Raw genomic sequence first — 19,180 nt, forward strand, 5'->3', positions numbered from 1 at the left:
TCAGAAAGCAGCATGCCCACCACCGAGTGTCCTAAAGGCCTTACAGGCCTGTGGTGATGCCCAAAGCTTTGGCTGGTGAAGAACTGCAGGTGGAGAGAGCTCACCGCTGTGTACGCACTGGTACCGAGCAAGCTCATTATGTTCTTTGGTGCCCTTCGCACGTGGACCCTGATTGCAGATTCCTTTCTGAGCTCAAGGCCAGGAGAGTCTCTCTCCTCTGAAGAAATGGTCATTTGTCTCTCACACCCCTTCTGGAACTAGCACAGGTGCCTTACGCAGAACAGATAAGTGTAAGGGGAAGGAAGGAAGGCAGGCAGGCAGGAAGAAAGGAAGGAAAGAAAGCATTGCCTGTGTTTTCCCATTGGTGAGTCCTGTGTGCAGAAACCGATATGTTATTATAAAACAGTGAAATACCTCCGAGAGTATCCAGCTTATCACCAACAGTTTCCTTCGAGGTAGATGGAGCTCAGAACCTGAAAGTGTTCTCAGAGCAGACCATCCCGGCACGAATCTGGTGGCTTTCTTTCCATCGTGCTTTGTTTAAGTTCTTTCCAGATTGGCCTGAGAGCACATGACAGTCAAAGCATTGCCCTGATACTACCGCTGCTCCCCGCCAGCCCGCTCTGTCCTCATCTCTCTAATTTTCTCTTTAGATATTTCTGACTTTTTCAGACATTTGCTCCCTAGGAAGTCAGTGTGACTTCAAGAATTGTCATCAGAAACTCAGAACCCCTTTGTGGCAAGACCTGGCCTCCAGGGACTTGGAGAACACCAGCAGCCCTGGCAGTGGTGAGGCCAGCTCTGCAGAGAAGGGGCAGTCTGGAAGGAGGTTGCTGAAAGGTGACAGCGTGTGGGGCCTCCTAAGGCCAGGGGAGGCAATGAGAGGCCACCTGTCTAGTGGCCAAAATTTTTACAGGCCCAGATGGCCTGCATCTTCGGGGTTTTGTGTATAGCTGAAGAGTTTCCTCTTAAAGTTGTCTTTATTCTAACCTCTTTGGATAGAATTTTTCTAAAATATTTTGCATATTTTCATGTTGCCTTCCCTGGAAATGTCATAAAAAGACTTTATCTGGGTTTCCAGTATAAGTTTTTATATGTAATAGTAGGTGCATAATAAATATTGTTCAGTGAAAAACGAATGATTTTTTGTTAGAAAAACAATTTGTATTCTTATTGCAATTATAGGTACTTTAGAAAATAGAGAGATTATAAAGAAGGGATTCCCTGTTGGGAAAAGAAGAAATCAAAGCTTCAGTCAGGACACCAGCGGATGCAAAGATGTGATGGACGCCCACTTCCGCCTCCGCCAATCACAGCCTCCACACGGCGCATGCTCTGTGTTAATGCCTGGATCGTGTCATTCCCAGAAACACGTTTTGCATTTTCTAAGACGACTTCCTTGTCAGTGTTTAATCATTGTTCTAGAAGTTTTACAAACACAAAAGAAACTTTAGGGATAAAAGTAAGAAAAAATATTCCTATAATCCTGCACCCAGTAGAAAAAGCCATACACGTGTTGGATCTTGTTTCTGGTCTTTATGTGCATACGTTTTTGTTTTCGTTTTTGTTTTTTTTCCCCCACAAAACCTGATTATAGCGTACGGAGTGTTTGGTGTATCCTTTTTAACTTGAGCGCGTTGTGATTCAGCACCATTAGATCTCCTATAGTCTTTTTACTGCTACAGAATTCTGTGGAGTAGACGTGCGATGATTTAGAATCCCGATTGTTAGAATTTTCGGTTCTCTCCAACTCATGTTGGCACAGTTGTGATGCATCTTCCTGTGGATGAGACATGCAGATGTCCGCGCTGCCCTCCTGAAGTAATGGTCATTTCTGGGGGCTGGAATTGCTATTGGTATTGGTCATTTGATGGTTTTGTAGCACAGACATGCTCTCAGGCGTGTTGAGGATGGAGGTCCATCTGCCCCTAATTTAAACGCTGAAGACAGCTATGTCTTTGTGTTCCTGGGTCTGTTTTTCACAGTAGTGCTGTCTCTGTCTGTCTGTGTTCTCTTTCCAGTCTGCGTCCTTCCCTTAGTGGGCCTCTCTGCTCTCTAGCTTTTGCTCTTCTGAGTTTGCAGTGGGTCACAGTGGTCGCAAACCCCAGCTTTGGAACCGTTCCTAAGAAGAGAGCCCTCAGTAGGGACTGGGGACCGTTTCCTGGAGTGTTAGTTGGCGCACAGTTTTCGCAAAGCTGATTTTGGTCAATGTTTTCCTCTTGCTCTGTACCGGGCAGGCGTGGTCGCTGGATGGTGGGGTTGGAGGCCAGGCTGCATGGGGTGGTGGTGTCTCTTCATGGGCATGATTTTCTGAAGTTCCGTGATTTCAGACCATGCCAAATCTTGGCCATTTCCTTCTGTGATCCTGGTATAAAGATGAGGAAATATGTTCAGACTCTCCTGCAAATAGGATAGGGATGTAGTGTGTTACTTGTTCTGTTACCTTGCTCATTATCTTGGTCTGTATATTCCCGGTAACTCCATTTGTATAGTAGATTCCATAATGCCAGAGAATCTGGTGAAATATGTATTTTTTTTATCGTTCAGCTGAAGAAAGTCCCTGGTGCACTGTCTTTCATTTACTCTGGGTTCCTTGGCGTGATTTGGGTTCTCACTTCGCTGCCTACTCCCCTCTTCAGCTTCCTTCCCTGAGCACCTTTGGGTTTCTCTTCCATAGGAGCTGGTGGTGATGGGCGCCCCGGGGTCATTTTACTGGGCTGGGACGGTCAAAGTGCTGAACCTCACGGACAACACCTACTTCAAACTGAATGACGAAGCCATCATGAACAGGCGGTACACTTACCTGGGTGAGTAGCTCAGGGAGGTGACAGGTAAGAAAAGGGACATGGGAGCCATCGCCACAGAGTTCACGAATTATTGCTTAACTGGTGGAAAAAAGAGCTTGTTGGCTTTTATTTATTGTTCTAGTTATTTATTGGTTTAATTATCGTTCTAGTTAGTTTTACTTTTAGCTAGTGTACCTTAACATCAAGCCCCACACACAGAGGCGAATGAAGAAGGGGACTGAATTAAAACTGTGTGATTTAATTTGAAAACTGAGAGTTGAACATCCAGGGAAGCAAACATTTTATTTTTTTATTTTAGCAATTACGTTCAGATGGTCAGATACAAAATGAGCAAAACGATCCTGGTTTCCGTGGCATTCCTTTAGACGAGGTCTCTGTTTCATGGTCCCCAAACTGGTTGCAAGTAGAATTAGTAAGAACCAGAAACAATCATGACGGATGGCAGCCTAATGCTGAAGCTTCACTAAAGCGTAGACAAGTTTCTCCTTTTTTCTCAGCTCTTTTAATCTTCTAGAAAGAATATCGACACACTTTAATTTAGCAGCTGCCAGGCGAGAGTGATGCCGGACGAGACCATGCCTGCTTAAGAACAGGGATAGGCCGGCTGTCTTTGCTTGTGTACGTGGCAGTTTTTCATGGCTTTTTAAAAATTCATACCCTAAATGCTGTAATTCTGGACTGAAGCCAAATTTAGGAAAGTCTAATGAAGAGAAAATAATGCTTTTACACACATTCCACATAAGTTAAATCTCGGGGAGTCCCTGCCCCGTTTTTCCAGTGATTCACTTGCGAGATGGCAGTGGAGAGTTGTCAACTTGCCTTTTCCCTTCTGACTGCAAGTTTTTTCACCGTCGACAAGGACTCTAATATTTTACTTGGAGCCTTTGGGTGTTCGCCGCTCTTTCACGCTGTCATTTATTAAGCACTTACTCTATGCCGGACTCTGCATATTTCTTAATTCCTGTAACAACCTTGCGAGGTAGCTATTATTATTTACCTACATTTTACAGGGAAAGAAACTGAGGTATAAAGAAGTTATGCAACTTGCCACAGTCACATGGCTTGTAAAGAGCAAAGCGGGGATTTAAATCTGTGGTTTCTGAGCCCAGGGTCTAGAATCTGAGCTGCCTCCCCTGTGTGTGCTATGGAGACACCGACCACTCGCTAGGCTGGGAGCACCTTGAAGGCGGGACGTTTGTCTCACATTTCCAGGACCTGATACAGTGCCTGCCGTGTGGTAGGGACTCAACACATGTTTATTAGGTCAGGAAATGAAAAGAAGGCAGCAGAGAGCCTGGTTTGGGCAGTGGACTTAATGTCTAAGCCTAGGGCCGGTGGCTTCCCCTCACATACAGAACAGCGGCCCTTATCTGCTGCAGGCATTGCAAGGCTCATTGGAGGCTTTGATATCATTCCTAATAGTTTTGGGTCACGTGAGAGATATCAGCCACTTGGTAAATAAGAATCGATCCCAGTATGGTGTCATCACAAAACCCAAATGGCTTATGATCACAGCATTAGGGTTTGAGGGTGATGACAAGGTTTGGGGGAATCTACGGCAGCTTGTACAGTGTTTCTGCCAGCCAGAGAAGAGCTCTCAGCCTGCCAGCAAGCCTCTCAGAAAGGAAACATTTAGATTAAGCTCAGACGACTTTTTCCTTTCCTCCTAGATTCCTTTTGTATCCAGTTCTTTGCCTGCCCATCCATCTGTCCATCTGCTGTCTGCTTCTTTCTGCCTTCTCTCAGGAGGAAGTTTGACGTAATGGTTAACAGCAGGAGGCTTAGAGACACACAGATTGCACATGAATCTTGCTGTGTGATCTTGGGCATGTTGCTTACCCACATTGAGTGACCCAGATTCCACATCTGTAAAATGGAAAAAAAAAGATAATCATACCTTCCTCATCGAACTGCGAGATTAGAGGAGATGATGGCATCCAAAGACACATACAAGAATGTTCATAGCAGCTTCATTCATAATAACCCCAAACTGGAAACAACTCAAATGCCCAGCAACAGGAGAAAAAAAGATATTACGATGTATCCATGCAATGGAACATTAATGAACAATAAAAGGGAACTACTACACTCAACAACATGGGCGAATGTCACAGATGTCCAGTGAAGTTCTAGGTCAGGCAAACGTAATGTATAGTGATCGAAATCAGACAAGGGGCTACCTGTGGGAAGTAGTAACTAGGAAAGGGCATGAGAGAACCTTCTGGGTTATAGTTCTATGGTACTATTCACTCTGGGTGGTGATTGCGTGGTCATATACATTCATTACGTTCTACACTTTAGATGCATGTAGTTTATGAAAATTCAAATTGTATCAAAATTCAAAACGTATCAAAAAGAAAAAGATATAGAGCGTTTAGTATAGTACCTGTTCCAAAGAGGACACTCAGAAAGCCCGATGTCCTTGTGAACGTTTCTTTGTGTGATGAGCCATTCCAGCACGGGAAGACTGACGGCCGCCATTTGTTCCCTGGTACTTTATGTTCCAAGAATAGCTGGATCGTAACTGTCTAGCTAAAAGATGCTTGAGAAACTTTTCCCTCGGATGTACCTTCTTCTGTCCTGCCCTTCTGTCCTCAACCCCATCCTGGGTTTCTGCCCATCTCTTACAGGCTATGCGGTTACCGCCGGCCACTTCTCTCACCTGTCCACCACCGATGTGGTAGGAGGCGCCCCACAGGATGAAGGCATCGGAAAGGTGAGGAGAAGGACGTCCGTGGAATAGCGTGGGGTCAGACAGAAGCGGGGAGCATGGCGCCGCTGTTATAGTGGTTTGTCAGCTTACTTTGATCTGAACGTTTTGCTGAGTGGCCAACAGGTAAGTGATGAAGTATTGAGGAACCCTCTGTGTTCTTCCAATCATTTTTGAGAGCTGACCTTGAAAGCTTAATCACGGTGTGGATACTACTCCTACACCTCTCAATTCTTTGCACGTTTGTTTCTGAGAATGTTTTTCATAGCTGACTGTGTGAGCGAGAGAGAATGATTGATGAATCGATCGATCGATTGATTAAAAAGGACGCTGGGATCATGGCATCCTCCAAAGGACTGGTGTCCAGCGCTATCTAACTTCAAATCTTCCACGTTTCCAACCCTTCCCAAGTTTGCTTTCCATTTAATGGAGCCAGGTCTAGTCCAGATATCTTTGGGAATTTATTTATCTTTGGGCCTAGATTATTTCTCCAGTGTTTCAGAACCCAGAGTAGATCAGCCCAAAGATTGGGCTAGGAGTATTTGGGATACTTTCCCTGAAGTATCTGCCCATAGATTACAAAAGATCCCACAGATCCAGGGCTATCTGCGTCCCTTTGGAATCTGGGCCTCTGTGGGGCCCGAAGGACCGAGAACTGTGCTTGTTTTTTTCCCTCTTTTTCCCTTCCCTTCCCTTCCCTTCCCTTTCTTTCCCTTCCCTTCCCTTCTTTTCTTCCTTTTCTTTCTGCTCCAGGGTACAGGAAATCCAGATTGAGTAGTTCCAGATAAGTCAGGAACCTGCATTTTTAATAAACTCTGTAGGTTCTCTGATGGGAAAGATTAAACAGAGGAATGACAGTTGGATCTGAGCCCATGGGTGGACCTATGATAGAGTCTGGCAGTATCTCCAGGAGCTCAGAGCAGTGGCGTCCAGATTGTGAAGAGGCCCGGATGGGCCAGGGCCACTGTCATTTGGAGCCTTCAGCCAGGATGTCAGTATGATCAGCCAGCGAGGCTTGGCTGCCTTGTGTTCATGAGGGTCACTTTCCTGGATCCTCCAGGCAGGACTTAGGAGCCGCTGCTCACGTTTCTGGAGCATGTGCCTCCTCAGCCCTGACACCCATGCTATGGGAAAGATTCTTTGAAAATGAAATCAGGTAAAGCCCGGAGCACCAAGCAGCGGGAGGCAAGCAAATGAACTCAGATGGCTTTAAGAAAGATGTGGGTCTTTTCAAGTCACATGAATTCTTCTTACATGGTAGAGGGAAGACGGAGCACCAAGAGCTGACCCCACATTGATAAGTCTTCCCGGGGAGGGGCTGCAGGACCCAGGCATCTCGGTAGCATTGGTAAAAATTTTTACCTCCCAGTTCACAGCGATGCGGATGCTTCTCTTCAGATGGTTGAGATTACTGCCTAGTCCCTGTCAAGTCTTAAGATGAGAATGGGATTTATAGCTAATAGAGCCAGGTAGAGAATCCTGGGTCCAGTGGAAAAAGAACATGAAAATGCTGCTTTTGGTTGGACCACATGACAGGCGTTGGAGAAACTGCTCATAATTGACATAATCGCTATTTGAAAATACCAGGAAGGGGGGCTGGTATAGACCTGATTCCCAGGGATCCCAGAATGGACATCCGGCCTCCAGGATTTTGGCCATTATTCATTTCTGGTGTCAGGACATGAAAGCATTCACACTAAGATGGCGGTTCTTTACCCCATGGCAGGGTCCCCTGCCCTGGTTCTCATGGGGCACACTTCCCATTAAATGCACCTTGAAAAAGAACTTCCGTATCATGTCATTTAGAAAGTTCTCCAACAATGATCCTCTTTGTGGTGGAGATTCATGGTGTAAACGTGCCCACTAAAGGTTCAGAAAAGTCCCACGGTCAAGGAACTTATTTAATGTTTAACTATGGTGTTTCCCAAACTAAACTCACATTTGCCCAGGCAGATCTCATGGGGCTAATGTTCTGTGGTATCACTTTGGAAAATTGCGTTGTCTAAAGTACTCCCCTCCCTCTGTCTTATCTCGACATGACTGCTAAAGCTCTAACTAATAGGAATGAAGGACAAATGTCAGAGAAGAAAATGTTTTTCCCAAGAGTTGAATTGTTGACTAGTAATTTGGAAGCTCCTTGGGTGGTCCCCATCGGCAGTGTGGCTCAGGAGCACTGGGGCTGATCTCTGCCTCAGGACTGAAGGACGCTTTCTTTGCAGGGATGATAAAATAAGAGCTATGCCAAGTTCATCATTATCAGCCCGTGTAAGCACTATGCCGAACTCTGTGCCTGGCCAGGCATTTCAGTAGGACTCCCAGGAGGATGATGATAAATATCTTTGGCCATTGCTTCCAACTTAACTAGATTTTTTTTTCCTTCTATTCCATAGGTTTATATTTTTAGAGCTGACCGAAGATCAGGCACCTTAATTAAGATTTTTCAGGCATCAGGTAAAAAGGTGAGATTCTTGATATAAGTGTCTTTTTGTTTTTTGAGAGACGCCATATGGGAATCAGTTCTTACTTTTTGGAAAATTGGTTTAAAGCGGCCGTTTCCAACCTTTTTGGCACCAGGGAGCGGTGCTCCTATGAGAATCTAATGCCTGATGCTCTGAGGTGGAGCTGAGGTGGTGATGCTGGCTCTGGGGAGCAGCTGCAGATACAGATGAAGCTTCGTATGTCTGCCGCTCACTTCCTGCTGTGTGGCTTGGTTCCTGTCAGGTCACAGACCAGCACTGGTCTGCGGTCCGGGGTTTTGGGAACCTCTGGTTTAAAGGCCCTAACTGTGCCCTAAGTTTATGCAGCAGCTCCACCGACTCTTGGTAGCTTTACTTTCTCAGCATTGTGTGTGTGATCTGCAGATTCATGAGGTTCATGCTTGTTGTAGGAGACATATAGCAAGATGAGTTTGTGCATGGCCAAGTTCCAGCACAGAGCTTTAAAAGGCTGTCCATCATATCATTCAGACACTGTCATCGAAATTTCTGCATGCTCAGTTCCTCTCTGCCTGGCTCTCCTCTCCCTCTCCATCCGTCCATCTGTCCGTCTTTATTTCATACGTACACATCTACACCTCTAGAGACGTCACACACGGTTGAGTACAGGAAGCAAACCCGTGATATATAACCGATTACTTTTGAAGGAGGGACATAGACAAATGATTTTCACTCCGCTTATCTCACCAACCCAGCGGATGTCCCCTCCCCGCATCCTGAGCCCGCCTCCACTGTTGCCAAGGGGATGGTTGTCACACAACGAAAAACCAAACAAAAGCCACCCGTTTCCCTTAAGAGCCTCGAAATAGAAGTAGCTCGGGAAGGCTGTCCTCAGCGCAGCCCTGGGCAGGGTTTGTTTGCCTGTGTTGTCTTGCCGTCCTCACCCTCTCCCTAATCCTAATTCCTATTAATACTGCACCATCGTCTTAAAATAAGCCAGCTGGAGACTCCTTTGATTAATAAACGTGGGTTTATTAGTCATGCACACCCTATGTGGCTACATCAGCGGGATCTTTTAGTGTGACTGGCTGCCCTAAGGGGACAGGCATTCAGGTTGGAAGATAAGGCTGGTCATTCAGAGGCTCGTCTTAGCAGAGGCCTTAGGTCTAGGATGAAGCACAGGACACCTGGGCCTTGGGAAGGAGATGCTAGGAGATAGGAAAATGTCGGAGGGCGATTTTACCTACCACTACCATGAGAAAGGGGGGGAAATGATGCTTCCTCTCTGAGTGGCCATGCGCCCCAGCCCCGGTGCAGTTCCTGCCACACACAGCCTGGCACCCTTACGTACTGTTCTGATAGTAATCCTATTCTGAGTTCCCCAAATCCCACTCACCCTTTGCCATTTTAACAACTTTAATGTATATACTCAGTATATAATTGTCATAATCTTTTCAACAAAGAATACATCACCAGACTCGGTTGTGTGAAGTTTTCCCTGAGAACAGCCCTGCTTTCCCCCTGGGAACTGGGCTGGTTTGTGTTATTTTAACATTTCCAAAGCCCAGAGCAGCAACACTGGAAAATGGCTGTGAGCAATTCTGCAAAAGAGGTTTTCCAAGCCCCCCTAAGGTTAGAAAATCAATAACGCCACAGCATTTGTGATTAAAAAAAAATATGTGTGTGTGTGTGTGTGTGTGTGTGTGTGTGTATATATAATATATATATATATATATATATATATATATATATATATATATATATATATATATAAAAGCAAGTAGGGGGTGAATGCTTCTAAGCCTAACATTTTAGATTTTCCTCCAAAAAATAATCGACGGGTGAGTGCGTCTCCTGTGGAAAACCCAAACCCCCTCTGCTTCCCTTCAAATGTACCTAGGTTTGAAAACATAAAGGATTCCTCCCTTCTCCTCAGGTTTATTGAAGCGATGACCACAATAAGGCTAGTTAACACATCTCTCACCTCACGTAACTTTTTTTCGAAGGGCACTTTAACATAATTCGCGCAACTTAAACACACTCGTCACCCAGTTTTCAGAGTATTTTCGTGTTTATTGGCAGCTGTGCCTCCCCCCCCCCCACCACTGTCCCCTCCTCCCCTGCCCACTGCCTGTGCAGGGGAGAGACTCAGTTAGTGCCTGTCATCCTGGCATAATTAGCAATCTATAATCTCTCCTTCTCAAAAACCTCCTGGTTTAGATGATAACTTACGTGGCCACCCACCTACGAGTGAGTCATGGCCAGGTTTCGAGGGGCAGATTTGAGAGTGGGGTGAGTGAGAGGTAAACATTTGGGAACCTACTTGTCCCAACTTCCTGTGGACCTCACGACGTCGAGTTGCTTGTCCACTCGAATGTCCTTACTGAGGCACGTTGGGGCTTTCCGAGGAGGCGGCTGGACAGCCCAGGTATTTCACATCCCAGCTCCGTGGCGGCGCTGCTTTTCATATCCTCCGGCCTTAACTTTTCACCACGTTACAGTTGTTTTTGCTTCACACTGCCACCCACTCTCGCCTCTTGTCCTGTCTTCTGGCTTTACCTCCATCATCATCGTTCTGCTTTTGAAATAGGCTGTTACTCTTGTTGTACATCTTATTCTGCTTTTTATCAGAAGACATGAGAAATTCTCGTCTCTCCGACTTCTCCATTATTTCATAGGGGAAGGACATGACCCCAAGCTTTCAAAGGATGCCTGTAGCCTTATCTTGTATTCAGAGTCCCACACATACAGGAGGGGTCTGACTCAGTAAACCACCGGTCCACTTCTGCTTTCATTTGGCCAGAATTTCGTAAGATCTGTCTCCTGGCCTCCTCATAAGAAAAAATTTAAAAAAATCAAGTTCCGGTCTTTTATTGGTTGATGTCCTTCATATAGTGCATATAAGGAATCACCAGTATGTATGCAGTTCAGATGTTTATAGACACACATGCCCCTGGAAAAGACACAGCATTTCCGGCTGATGGGAGAACTCTGATCAAGAAATGCTCACTCTAAAGCATGTCATTGCCGTGTTGAAGTTTCATTGACTTAACTGAGTATGTGATGCATTAGGATGTCAAAACGTAGATAGGAAACTTCATGTCCAGGGATTTCTGATTTAAGTGTGATGACAATGCCAAGTTAAATAGCCCATGGGAATGAAACAAAGAGTTTCCTGGAGCTCAAACAGAGACAGCAGCTAGAGGCTTCGGGAACTCGCCTGGGTCTTCGTTCTTTTACCGAAGTCCAGATGAGGAGCTTGGCAAGGCCACTGAGCGACTGGCAAATAGTCTGCCTCCCCTGCCTCCTGTGATTCGAAACCTTCCCTCGGCCCTTCTCCCTTGGGAAGGGGTGTGAGTTGAGTGGAAGTGGCTTCGGCCTGTGACTGGGGACAGACTTCTGTGTCCTCCTGTCCCAGGGCTCGCTGCAGGAAATAGTCTGGAGTGCCCTCTACCTGTGTCATACTCTCCAGGGTTAGCTGCCAGAAAACTCCAACAGTGAAAAAAATGCCCGCTCATGTCAATAAAGCCAAAGCCCTTTTATCTGAAAACATTTATGTTAAAAGAATAGCGTGGTGTTTTGGGTTCCCCCCCCCCTTTTTTTTTTAAATCAGAGGTTGCAAACGTGCAGTCTTTGGAAGGGATACAGCCTACACATTTTTATTTTGGTCCTGCATAGTGTGTGTGTGTGTTTGTTTAAATATGAATTAGTTGCTATCGTTTTAAAAAATAGACCCTTCAACTAAAATTTTAGCTTTTCGGCTTTTCTTGAAAAATGGGAGGGTTGGCCTCCCTTGGGTCAGCCTTCTTTAGGGCATCGGTTGACCGCATCTGGGTCTGGGACCTCCCGTTTGCCAGTCTCCACCACTCCCTCTTGTTTTTGAGATGCTGAAGCCAAGCGCCCCTTGCCACCTGCATGCGGGCATGCACTGTTACTTGTTTTTTTCTTAATACTTGTTATCTTGCCTGACCGGATCCCATTGGCATTTGGGTTTGAGACCCCTGATTTAAAATAATAGGTACTAGATTAAGCTAGAATTAAAGAAGAGCCAGTATAACCTGGCTGTGTCCCCTCCTCCATCAAATAGTCTTAGTTCTACCTTTTCCTGTCACTTCAGCTCATGCCTTTCTAACCGATCTTTAGCTATGCACGGGACTGGGAGAGGGCACCCCGTTTCCCCATGTACCATTTATATTGACGCTGGCCTTGTTTTGTGAAATTTTGCATTCCTACTTGCTTGGCCTTGTCAGATGTCTGAATTACAAGCCACTTTTATTATGGTCGTAACCTATATTTGCAACCTCATCTTGTATTTTTAAAAACAGCGCCTCATTCTCCAGGGATCATTCTGTTTGTTCTCCCCGTGGGAGGGCTCCAGGAAGGGGACTCTGAGCCTGTTAGCTCTGGTCTCACGTTGACGGGGGGCTCTGCATCATGGCTGCGACACGCAGGAGCTAGAGGATTCCCCTGTTTCCCTAGGCTTCTGACTGACGGGGTGCTGGGCGGTGGGGTGCTGGGCGGGGCAGCCATCCAGCCTCTGAGGGGCCTGGGGCAGGCGTTTCTAAAGCCAGCGGGCTGGAGAAGAGCGAGGGCCTCCTGTACAAGGGCAGACACTGAACGCTTTGTTGCGACTCGGCTTGGTTGCAGATGGGCTCTTACTTCGGCTCCTCCTTATGCGCAGTTGACCTGAACGCAGATGGCCTCTCTGACCTGCTGGTGGGGGCCCCCATGTATTCCGAGATCAGGGACGAGGGGCAGGTCACCGTCTACATCAACAGAGGAAATGTGAGTACAGTGCTGGGCGACGGGAGGACGGGGTGTGGGAGAGGGATGTTTGTCCAGTGAACATCCCTCGGGACCATGCACTCGGTCCTGTTACCCAGAGATGGTGAAAAGACATGCTTTCTACCCTCACAAAGCTCAGTGTTCCATTAATGCAAAGGTTTATACAGTATTACAACTGCAAACATACAGGGGTCAAGAAAAATCTTAATGGTTATGGTCTGAGTGCTTACTGTGTACCAGGAACTGTTCCTCCTGCTTTCTGTGGAATTTCGGTGTAATGCGCACATGGTATCAGGGGTCCCCATTTTTTTTAGGTGAAAAAACCGAGGCTCAGAGAGGTTAAGCAACCTGTTCCAAATCACACAGCTAAGACGTGATGGGGCTGGGATTTGAACCTAGGCAAGCAGGCTTCACAGCTGGCTGGTTTCATCTCTGGGCTGTGCTACCTTTCTGGGTGTATACACACACCTACCCAGGGAAGCAGAGAAGGCTCCTCAGAGGATACCATGGCTAGAAAGAATCTGGAAGGAGTAGGAGTTAGGCAGGCGGGAGTGGGCCGGGCCTGGGCAAAGGGGTCCAGGTATGAGGCCCAGGGCTACTTAGGTCACCATGGAGGTTGGGGGGGAGCAGTGCAGTGGCCAAAGGCCAGCATCATGATGTCTCATGATGGGCAGGGGAAGGAGGCAGGAGACCAATGAGAAGGAATCTTTTCAGAATCTGAAAGTAAGAGTGCTCAACAGGAGGGAAATGGTTAAATGAATAAATTCTGGTGCCACCGGCCTTTGAGCTAACATGGGAAAATGCTTCTGAGATAATCAGTGTAAAGGCAGGGTAAAAACTGTATACAAACAGCATATAAAAATACACAAAATGCATAGAGAATGTCAATAATAGATCTCTCTGGGTGGTGGTGCTTGGGTATAATTTTAGTTTTGTCTTCATCCAAGTAGCAAGAGTGTAATACTTCCATAATCAAAAAAGTCAGTTAAAGTGTACTTTTAAGCGGTGACCAAGATGCTAGTTATCCCAATTGAGAAGGGGGCAGTGGCGTTTAACTATAACGAAGCAGGCAGATGCCAGAGAGAAAGGGCAGCCCTTTAGAGAGGAGCCGGAAAGTGTTAGTGCCTTCCTTGGGCTTTCTTGGATGTTTGCAGGCTCTTTGAGAAGGTGGATCTAAACCTGGGAGGGAGGATGCTTTCTGGTACCTGATGCATCTGCAGCTGCACTGATAGTGGACCAAGAGGGCATAGAGAGAAACGCGATGGTCGTTATGGAGACGAGAACAGTAGACATTCGGTGGCTGTCAGCCACCCTGTTTGCAGGAGACAGAAATATTTGTGTGAGTGTTAATGTGTCTGAGGCAATAAAGTGACCAGACCAACAGCCTGACTATGTGTCTAAGTCAGGGCATGGACACTTGGAGCAGGATAATTTCCCAGATCTTCTCTGGCCACATTTTACCCACACAGCTCAGCACCTCAACCAGTGTTTCTTAATGCCATGTGCCCACCCTAAGTACCAGGGTATTCTTATTTCTGCTGATCCTTTTCCCATTTAATAGATGATTGCAAAGCAGCGTGGAGGAGTGGGAAAAATGATGACTTTGGAGCGACATGGATCTGCATTTGAATCTTGGTTTTGCCATTTCCTAGCTCATGTGATGTAGACAAATAGCTTGAAATTGGTGGCTCAGTTTCCTTATCTGTTCAGTGGGGAGAGTCATAAGGTCTTCCTTCCAGAGTCATTGTGTGATTAAAATGAGAGGGACACACAGTACATACTAAGAATCAGCTATGGGTGCTTCTTTCCCTTCCCCACCACACTAATAGGAAGGAATCTACATATTTCTGTCATGAGGTGGGGGTTTCACTGACTTGAGAAATCATCACATCTTTATTGTTTCCAAATTGCAAGTTGTTTGTTTATAGTGAAGAAGACGATTATTTGGTCATGACAAAAGCCAGATGCTTTCTGGGATGGCCCGTGGGGGTACAGTGGGTCCGCAGTGCCCCATACTAGGCCAGGTTCAGACACTCTTATGCTGCAAAACATCAGATTGCATTTTCGCACCCTGATATTTGCATGTCAGTGATTTGGGGGTAGAGTCGGGGTCCTCAGGTGGCTTTTACTGCCACCCACACCTTCCTCCCTCTGTCGGTTGGTGTTTGCTCAGGAAATCCGAAGCACACTTGATACCGGGCATGGTCGTGTGTGCCCCCAGCGCAACCGAGAACTGCTGGGCGTGAGCTGTTTGGAACTGCAACTCCCTCTGTCTAGATGGCTAATCCATGTACCCTGCAAAACAGCTTTCCAAACTTGTACTAAAAAACAGGAGTGAAAAATGGAAATTGTATTCTTGCTTAAAACAACTTTTGGGGCAAAAATGTTATAAAGAAAGCTGAGAGGATACGGTGGGGACAGGTAGGTAGGTAGGTAGGTTGTTTATAGAGCATTAGGACAAGAGAGAGGTTTAGTTACTGGCCAGCACAGGATTCTCCTTCCCAGCAAAAGGTGTCTCAGGCTGTTGGAGGGCCTCACGCTGCCCAGATAAAAGGGACTCATCTTGCCACTGGGAGGAGGAGGTTTGGGTGCCTGTGATTCTGTCCAGGTGTTTCCTGTCGATGGGCGTGTGCTAAAAGGGTGGCTCTGGTTTTTTATTGTGTTCTTGATTGGTTCTGTTCTGTTTTGTTTTGTTTTGTGTTCCATCTTTTTCTTCGTCCTGTTTCCCAGGGGGCCCTGGAGGAGCAGCTGGCCCTGCCCGGGGATGGCGCCTACAACGCTCACTTCGGGGAGAGCATCGCCAGCCTGGGTGACCTTGACGACGATGGGTTCCCAGGTCGGTGAGCTGGCATCTGCCCTCTGACCTTGCCTTAGCATGATGCACTACCTGCCTGCCTGCCAGGCCCGTCGACGCACACTGGGGAGAGAGGGCCCCTCTTAGAGAAGATGCTCTTCATGTAGACACTCAGGGCTGAGTTCTGAGCTCACTGGAGTTTTGCTTCTGCACAGTCCCTTCTCATCAGCTCGACTTGCTTTGCTATGTGTTTGGGGTGCAAGTGAACCTTGGGGCTGGCCCACTGGGGCTTCTTATGGCAGAGACGTTCGCACACGTTTCCTCCCGCCACAAAATACTTCTTGTTTCTGAGCTGCTGATGCTCCACAATGCTCTGCTGTGTTAGTGCAGTGAGTGAGGAGAGATCTTAGCAGTCTCCCCCCGATAGTGACAGCCCGCTGGACCGACTGACTTTTGCGTATGTAAGTGTCGGGAGGGGTGAGTGTGGGCAACTAATGTCTAGTTCTGTCTGGACATCAGTTTCCTTCGCAGTCTTGGCTTCTCCTTCTGGTCTGTTTAATCCCTCCTCCCCTCATTGGATACACAGTGTTCAGACATCAGGACTTTTGGAAGCCATGTCGCTGGGGGCTTGGCCGAGGTGGAAGATGGGCCAGAGAGCAGCTCTTGCCTCAGGCCAGGCATCCAGACTCCTTGGATACCCTCACACTCCTGGCCAGCAAGGGCTTCTGTTGGAGAGAGGGGACCTCCACCGGAGGTCATGTGGATGCATGCCCCTCGCCCTTGACCTCAATTCTGCAGACACATGACTTTTGTTAGAAACAAAGAGAAATAAGTAAGGAAGATAGAAGCTTTGTTCCAGGAGTTGTAAGTTATGAGTGCAATGCACATCGTGTGTGTGTGTGTGTGTAAAGCGAATGCCATTTTATATGATTTCCTGATCCAGGAATAGAGTCGACTCTCTCAGTTATGCAATAACCATTGTTTATGGAATTCGCCTCTCTAATAGAAAATAGGGCAGGAGGTTTATATTGATACTTTTTATTGGATGGCTTCATGATTTTTCCTAGGAGGGTGATCTGCAAACCTTTCTGGAACTAAACACTTCTCAGCTTCTATAATTTTTTTTCTACCTTTTTTTTCCCGCTGAGATATTATGTGCCTGTTGTGATGCTCGAACAACCAACAGCCAAGAAATTTTGGGAGGGACTCAGCCATGATGGCAAAAATGAGAGAGTCTGCCCTTATGTTATTCCTTGTGGCTCTTCTAACCCATGGCTGTTTTTTACCCCTCAGATGTGGCCATTGGCGCACCCATGGAGGACGACTTCTCAGGGGCGGTCTACATCTACCATGGTGACCTCAGTGGAATCGTCCCTCAGTACTCAATGGTAATTGGTGTGAGAGTGACGTGGTAACTGTTTGTTCATACAGTCATTCAACAAACATGTAGGGGACCCTTTACTCTGTACCATGATGCCCTGGGTATAGAGGAACATGCAACATTTTCCCCACCTTTAGCCTTCTTACCCTTTAAGGAAAGACAAACAATTGCTATTCTTGTTAAGTACGGAAATTTATTTATAAACTCCTGAGTTTGCTCACATTCAAGGATGCAGTCTATCTGCAAAGGATAATACCCAAGTTCTGACCCAGAATTAGAGCTATTTATTTTAAAAAAAAAAAAAAAAAAAAAAAGAGGCTTTCTTTTTTTTTTTTTTTTTGTTTGTCAACCATCTGTGCTAAGCCAAAGGAATATATTGTAAACTGTCATCTGGCAGGACAGTGGCCCGTGGAGGAGGGGCCTGAAAGCTGTCACAGGGCCGTTGTCGGAGTTGGCATGGAAGTGTGGAGCCGGTTAAGCTCTGGCCTTGTGCCCTAAACTTGGGAACATGGAAGTAGCGAGTTCTGTTTTTTTCGCCCCATCAGCTTGGTGTTCAGTCTTGCTGATGGTGTCAAACCCAGTCCATGGGAAAAAAGGAAGTCATGCTCTCGGCAGAAGCACCGTCAGGATATTTGTGGATGTCTGAGCGTAGCGTGGCACAGGCCCGTGTCTTTCTCCCGGTGGGTCAGTGTCAAAAAGGGACTGAGCACAAATGAAGAAATTTCCCATCAGCAAATATCGATTTATCGAGCACTTATTATGTGCTCAGTCCTTTCTACTCAAATTTCTCGTCATGGAGGCAGGCCTCATATCTTGATCATTGCTAAAGAAACAAGAAATTTTTAACCAAGTTTTGTTCTCATAAAATGTTCTATAAATGTTCTATAAAATGAAACAGTGGTAAAATATCAGAACCTGTTCACGTACTAAAGTTTCTAGGTAAGAAAAAAAAAAGGCTTTACAAGTTGACTTTAAAAGGCAGTACGTAAACGTAAGTTCGTTTTATACATTCATAATTGTTCTTCTTGCTGCACGTAAGAGTTGGCTAATAAGGGTTGAGGGCTATTGCCAGTGGAGGTTCCCTCTGTGCTGGGGCCTCCCCGCTCGGCTCAGGGACTCCAAGAGACAGATGCTGAGGGCGGGGCTGCCGGAAGCAGGGGCTGCTGCTTGGTGACCGGCTCTGGGACCTGCTCTGCCTTCTCCTTACCCTCACTCCTCATAACAGCCCTGTGAGATGGGCACCTTCATTATCCACTTTTTTTTTTTTTTTATGAAGCCACTATGGCCCAGGGAGGTTAGTTAACTGGCCCCAGGTCACCAGCCCACTAAGTGGCAACATGGCCATTGAAACTGCCGGTCTGACTCCCAAACCTTTTATTGTAACCACCGTCCTCAACTCCACTTCTGAAAAAGGGCCAGTCGGGGAAGCGCAGTTGGAAGACTTAGGAATCTGGAAACTTACTTTGCTGTGTGAGACATGCATACTCCGAGGGGCATTTATCTAGACGGGTCATCCTCCTCTTTTTGTTAGAAATGAATAATTAATGGTGGGAATAAACTCCTAAGCGATTCAGCTGATGTGGCAGGAGGAAGGAAGCTTCAGGCGCAGTGTCGGGGTCACATCCGTGTCACAAGGGCCTCTCCAGTCCGGGTCAGGGATGCTGTCAGCTCTTCCACCTTGCTGTGACTCATTCCTCTCAAGTTCACCAGGAGAAGTGTCGACTTTAAGATCCTGTGTGCCTCCCTTTCTCCATCTGAGCACCCTCTGGTCGACTCGTGGCGGCCCCTGAGATCTTTCTCCTGACGAGCTGAAAGTCATCCAGGGGGCTCTGTCCTCGGGCAGCCATCAGGGTCACTCTCCACGCATCCTCCTGGAAGCTTGTTCCCAGACCTCGGAAGCTAATCACACAGAGAGGAACCTGCGAGAGAGACCCCTGCTTCCCCTCCTCCTGCGGCCCTCCAGGGCTTTGTTTTGTTGCTGGGTGGAATCCTGCAGGGAACCGAAGTGTAAATTTTGTGGTTAGCGTGGAGTATCTTCAGTAGGAAGCAGGGAGCCGCAGCTGGACCCATCATGCCTTTGTCAGCATGCGGACCGGCTCGATGGCTTTTACGAAGTAGTTTGGGGCTCTTAAAATTTAAAAAAAAAGAGAGAAAGAAACTATAATTGTACTTATCCAGGCCGCTAAGATGTATGTGATAAGGTCAGTGCTTTAAAAGGACAAAAAAAAAAAAAAAAATCCTTTCACGATAGATTCTTCGGGGCCCGGG

At 46.7% G+C, this 19,180-nt stretch overlaps 1 protein-coding gene across 2 annotated transcripts in view; it reads left to right on the forward strand.

Annotated features, from left to right (window-relative positions):
* ITGA9 (integrin subunit alpha 9) overlaps positions 1–19,180 on the forward strand; it is a 286,264-nt gene that overhangs the window by 43,397 nt on the left and 223,687 nt on the right. For both annotated transcript variants that reach the window (XM_016123918.2, XM_036219043.1), the window contains 6 exons: positions 2,678–2,807; positions 5,438–5,523; positions 7,908–7,976; positions 12,600–12,737; positions 15,468–15,573; positions 16,825–16,919. In XM_016123918.2, the coding sequence (XP_015979404.2) occupies positions 2,678–2,807; positions 5,438–5,523; positions 7,908–7,976; positions 12,600–12,737; positions 15,468–15,573; positions 16,825–16,919 (624 nt within the window). The remainder of the gene's footprint in view (positions 1–2,677; positions 2,808–5,437; positions 5,524–7,907; positions 7,977–12,599; positions 12,738–15,467; positions 15,574–16,824; positions 16,920–19,180) is intronic.

Source organism: Rousettus aegyptiacus, unplaced genomic scaffold (assembly GCF_014176215.1).
Source record: "Rousettus aegyptiacus isolate mRouAeg1 unplaced genomic scaffold, mRouAeg1.p scaffold_m13_p_4, whole genome shotgun sequence".
Classification (NCBI taxonomy): Eukaryota; Metazoa; Chordata; class Mammalia; order Chiroptera; family Pteropodidae; genus Rousettus; species Rousettus aegyptiacus.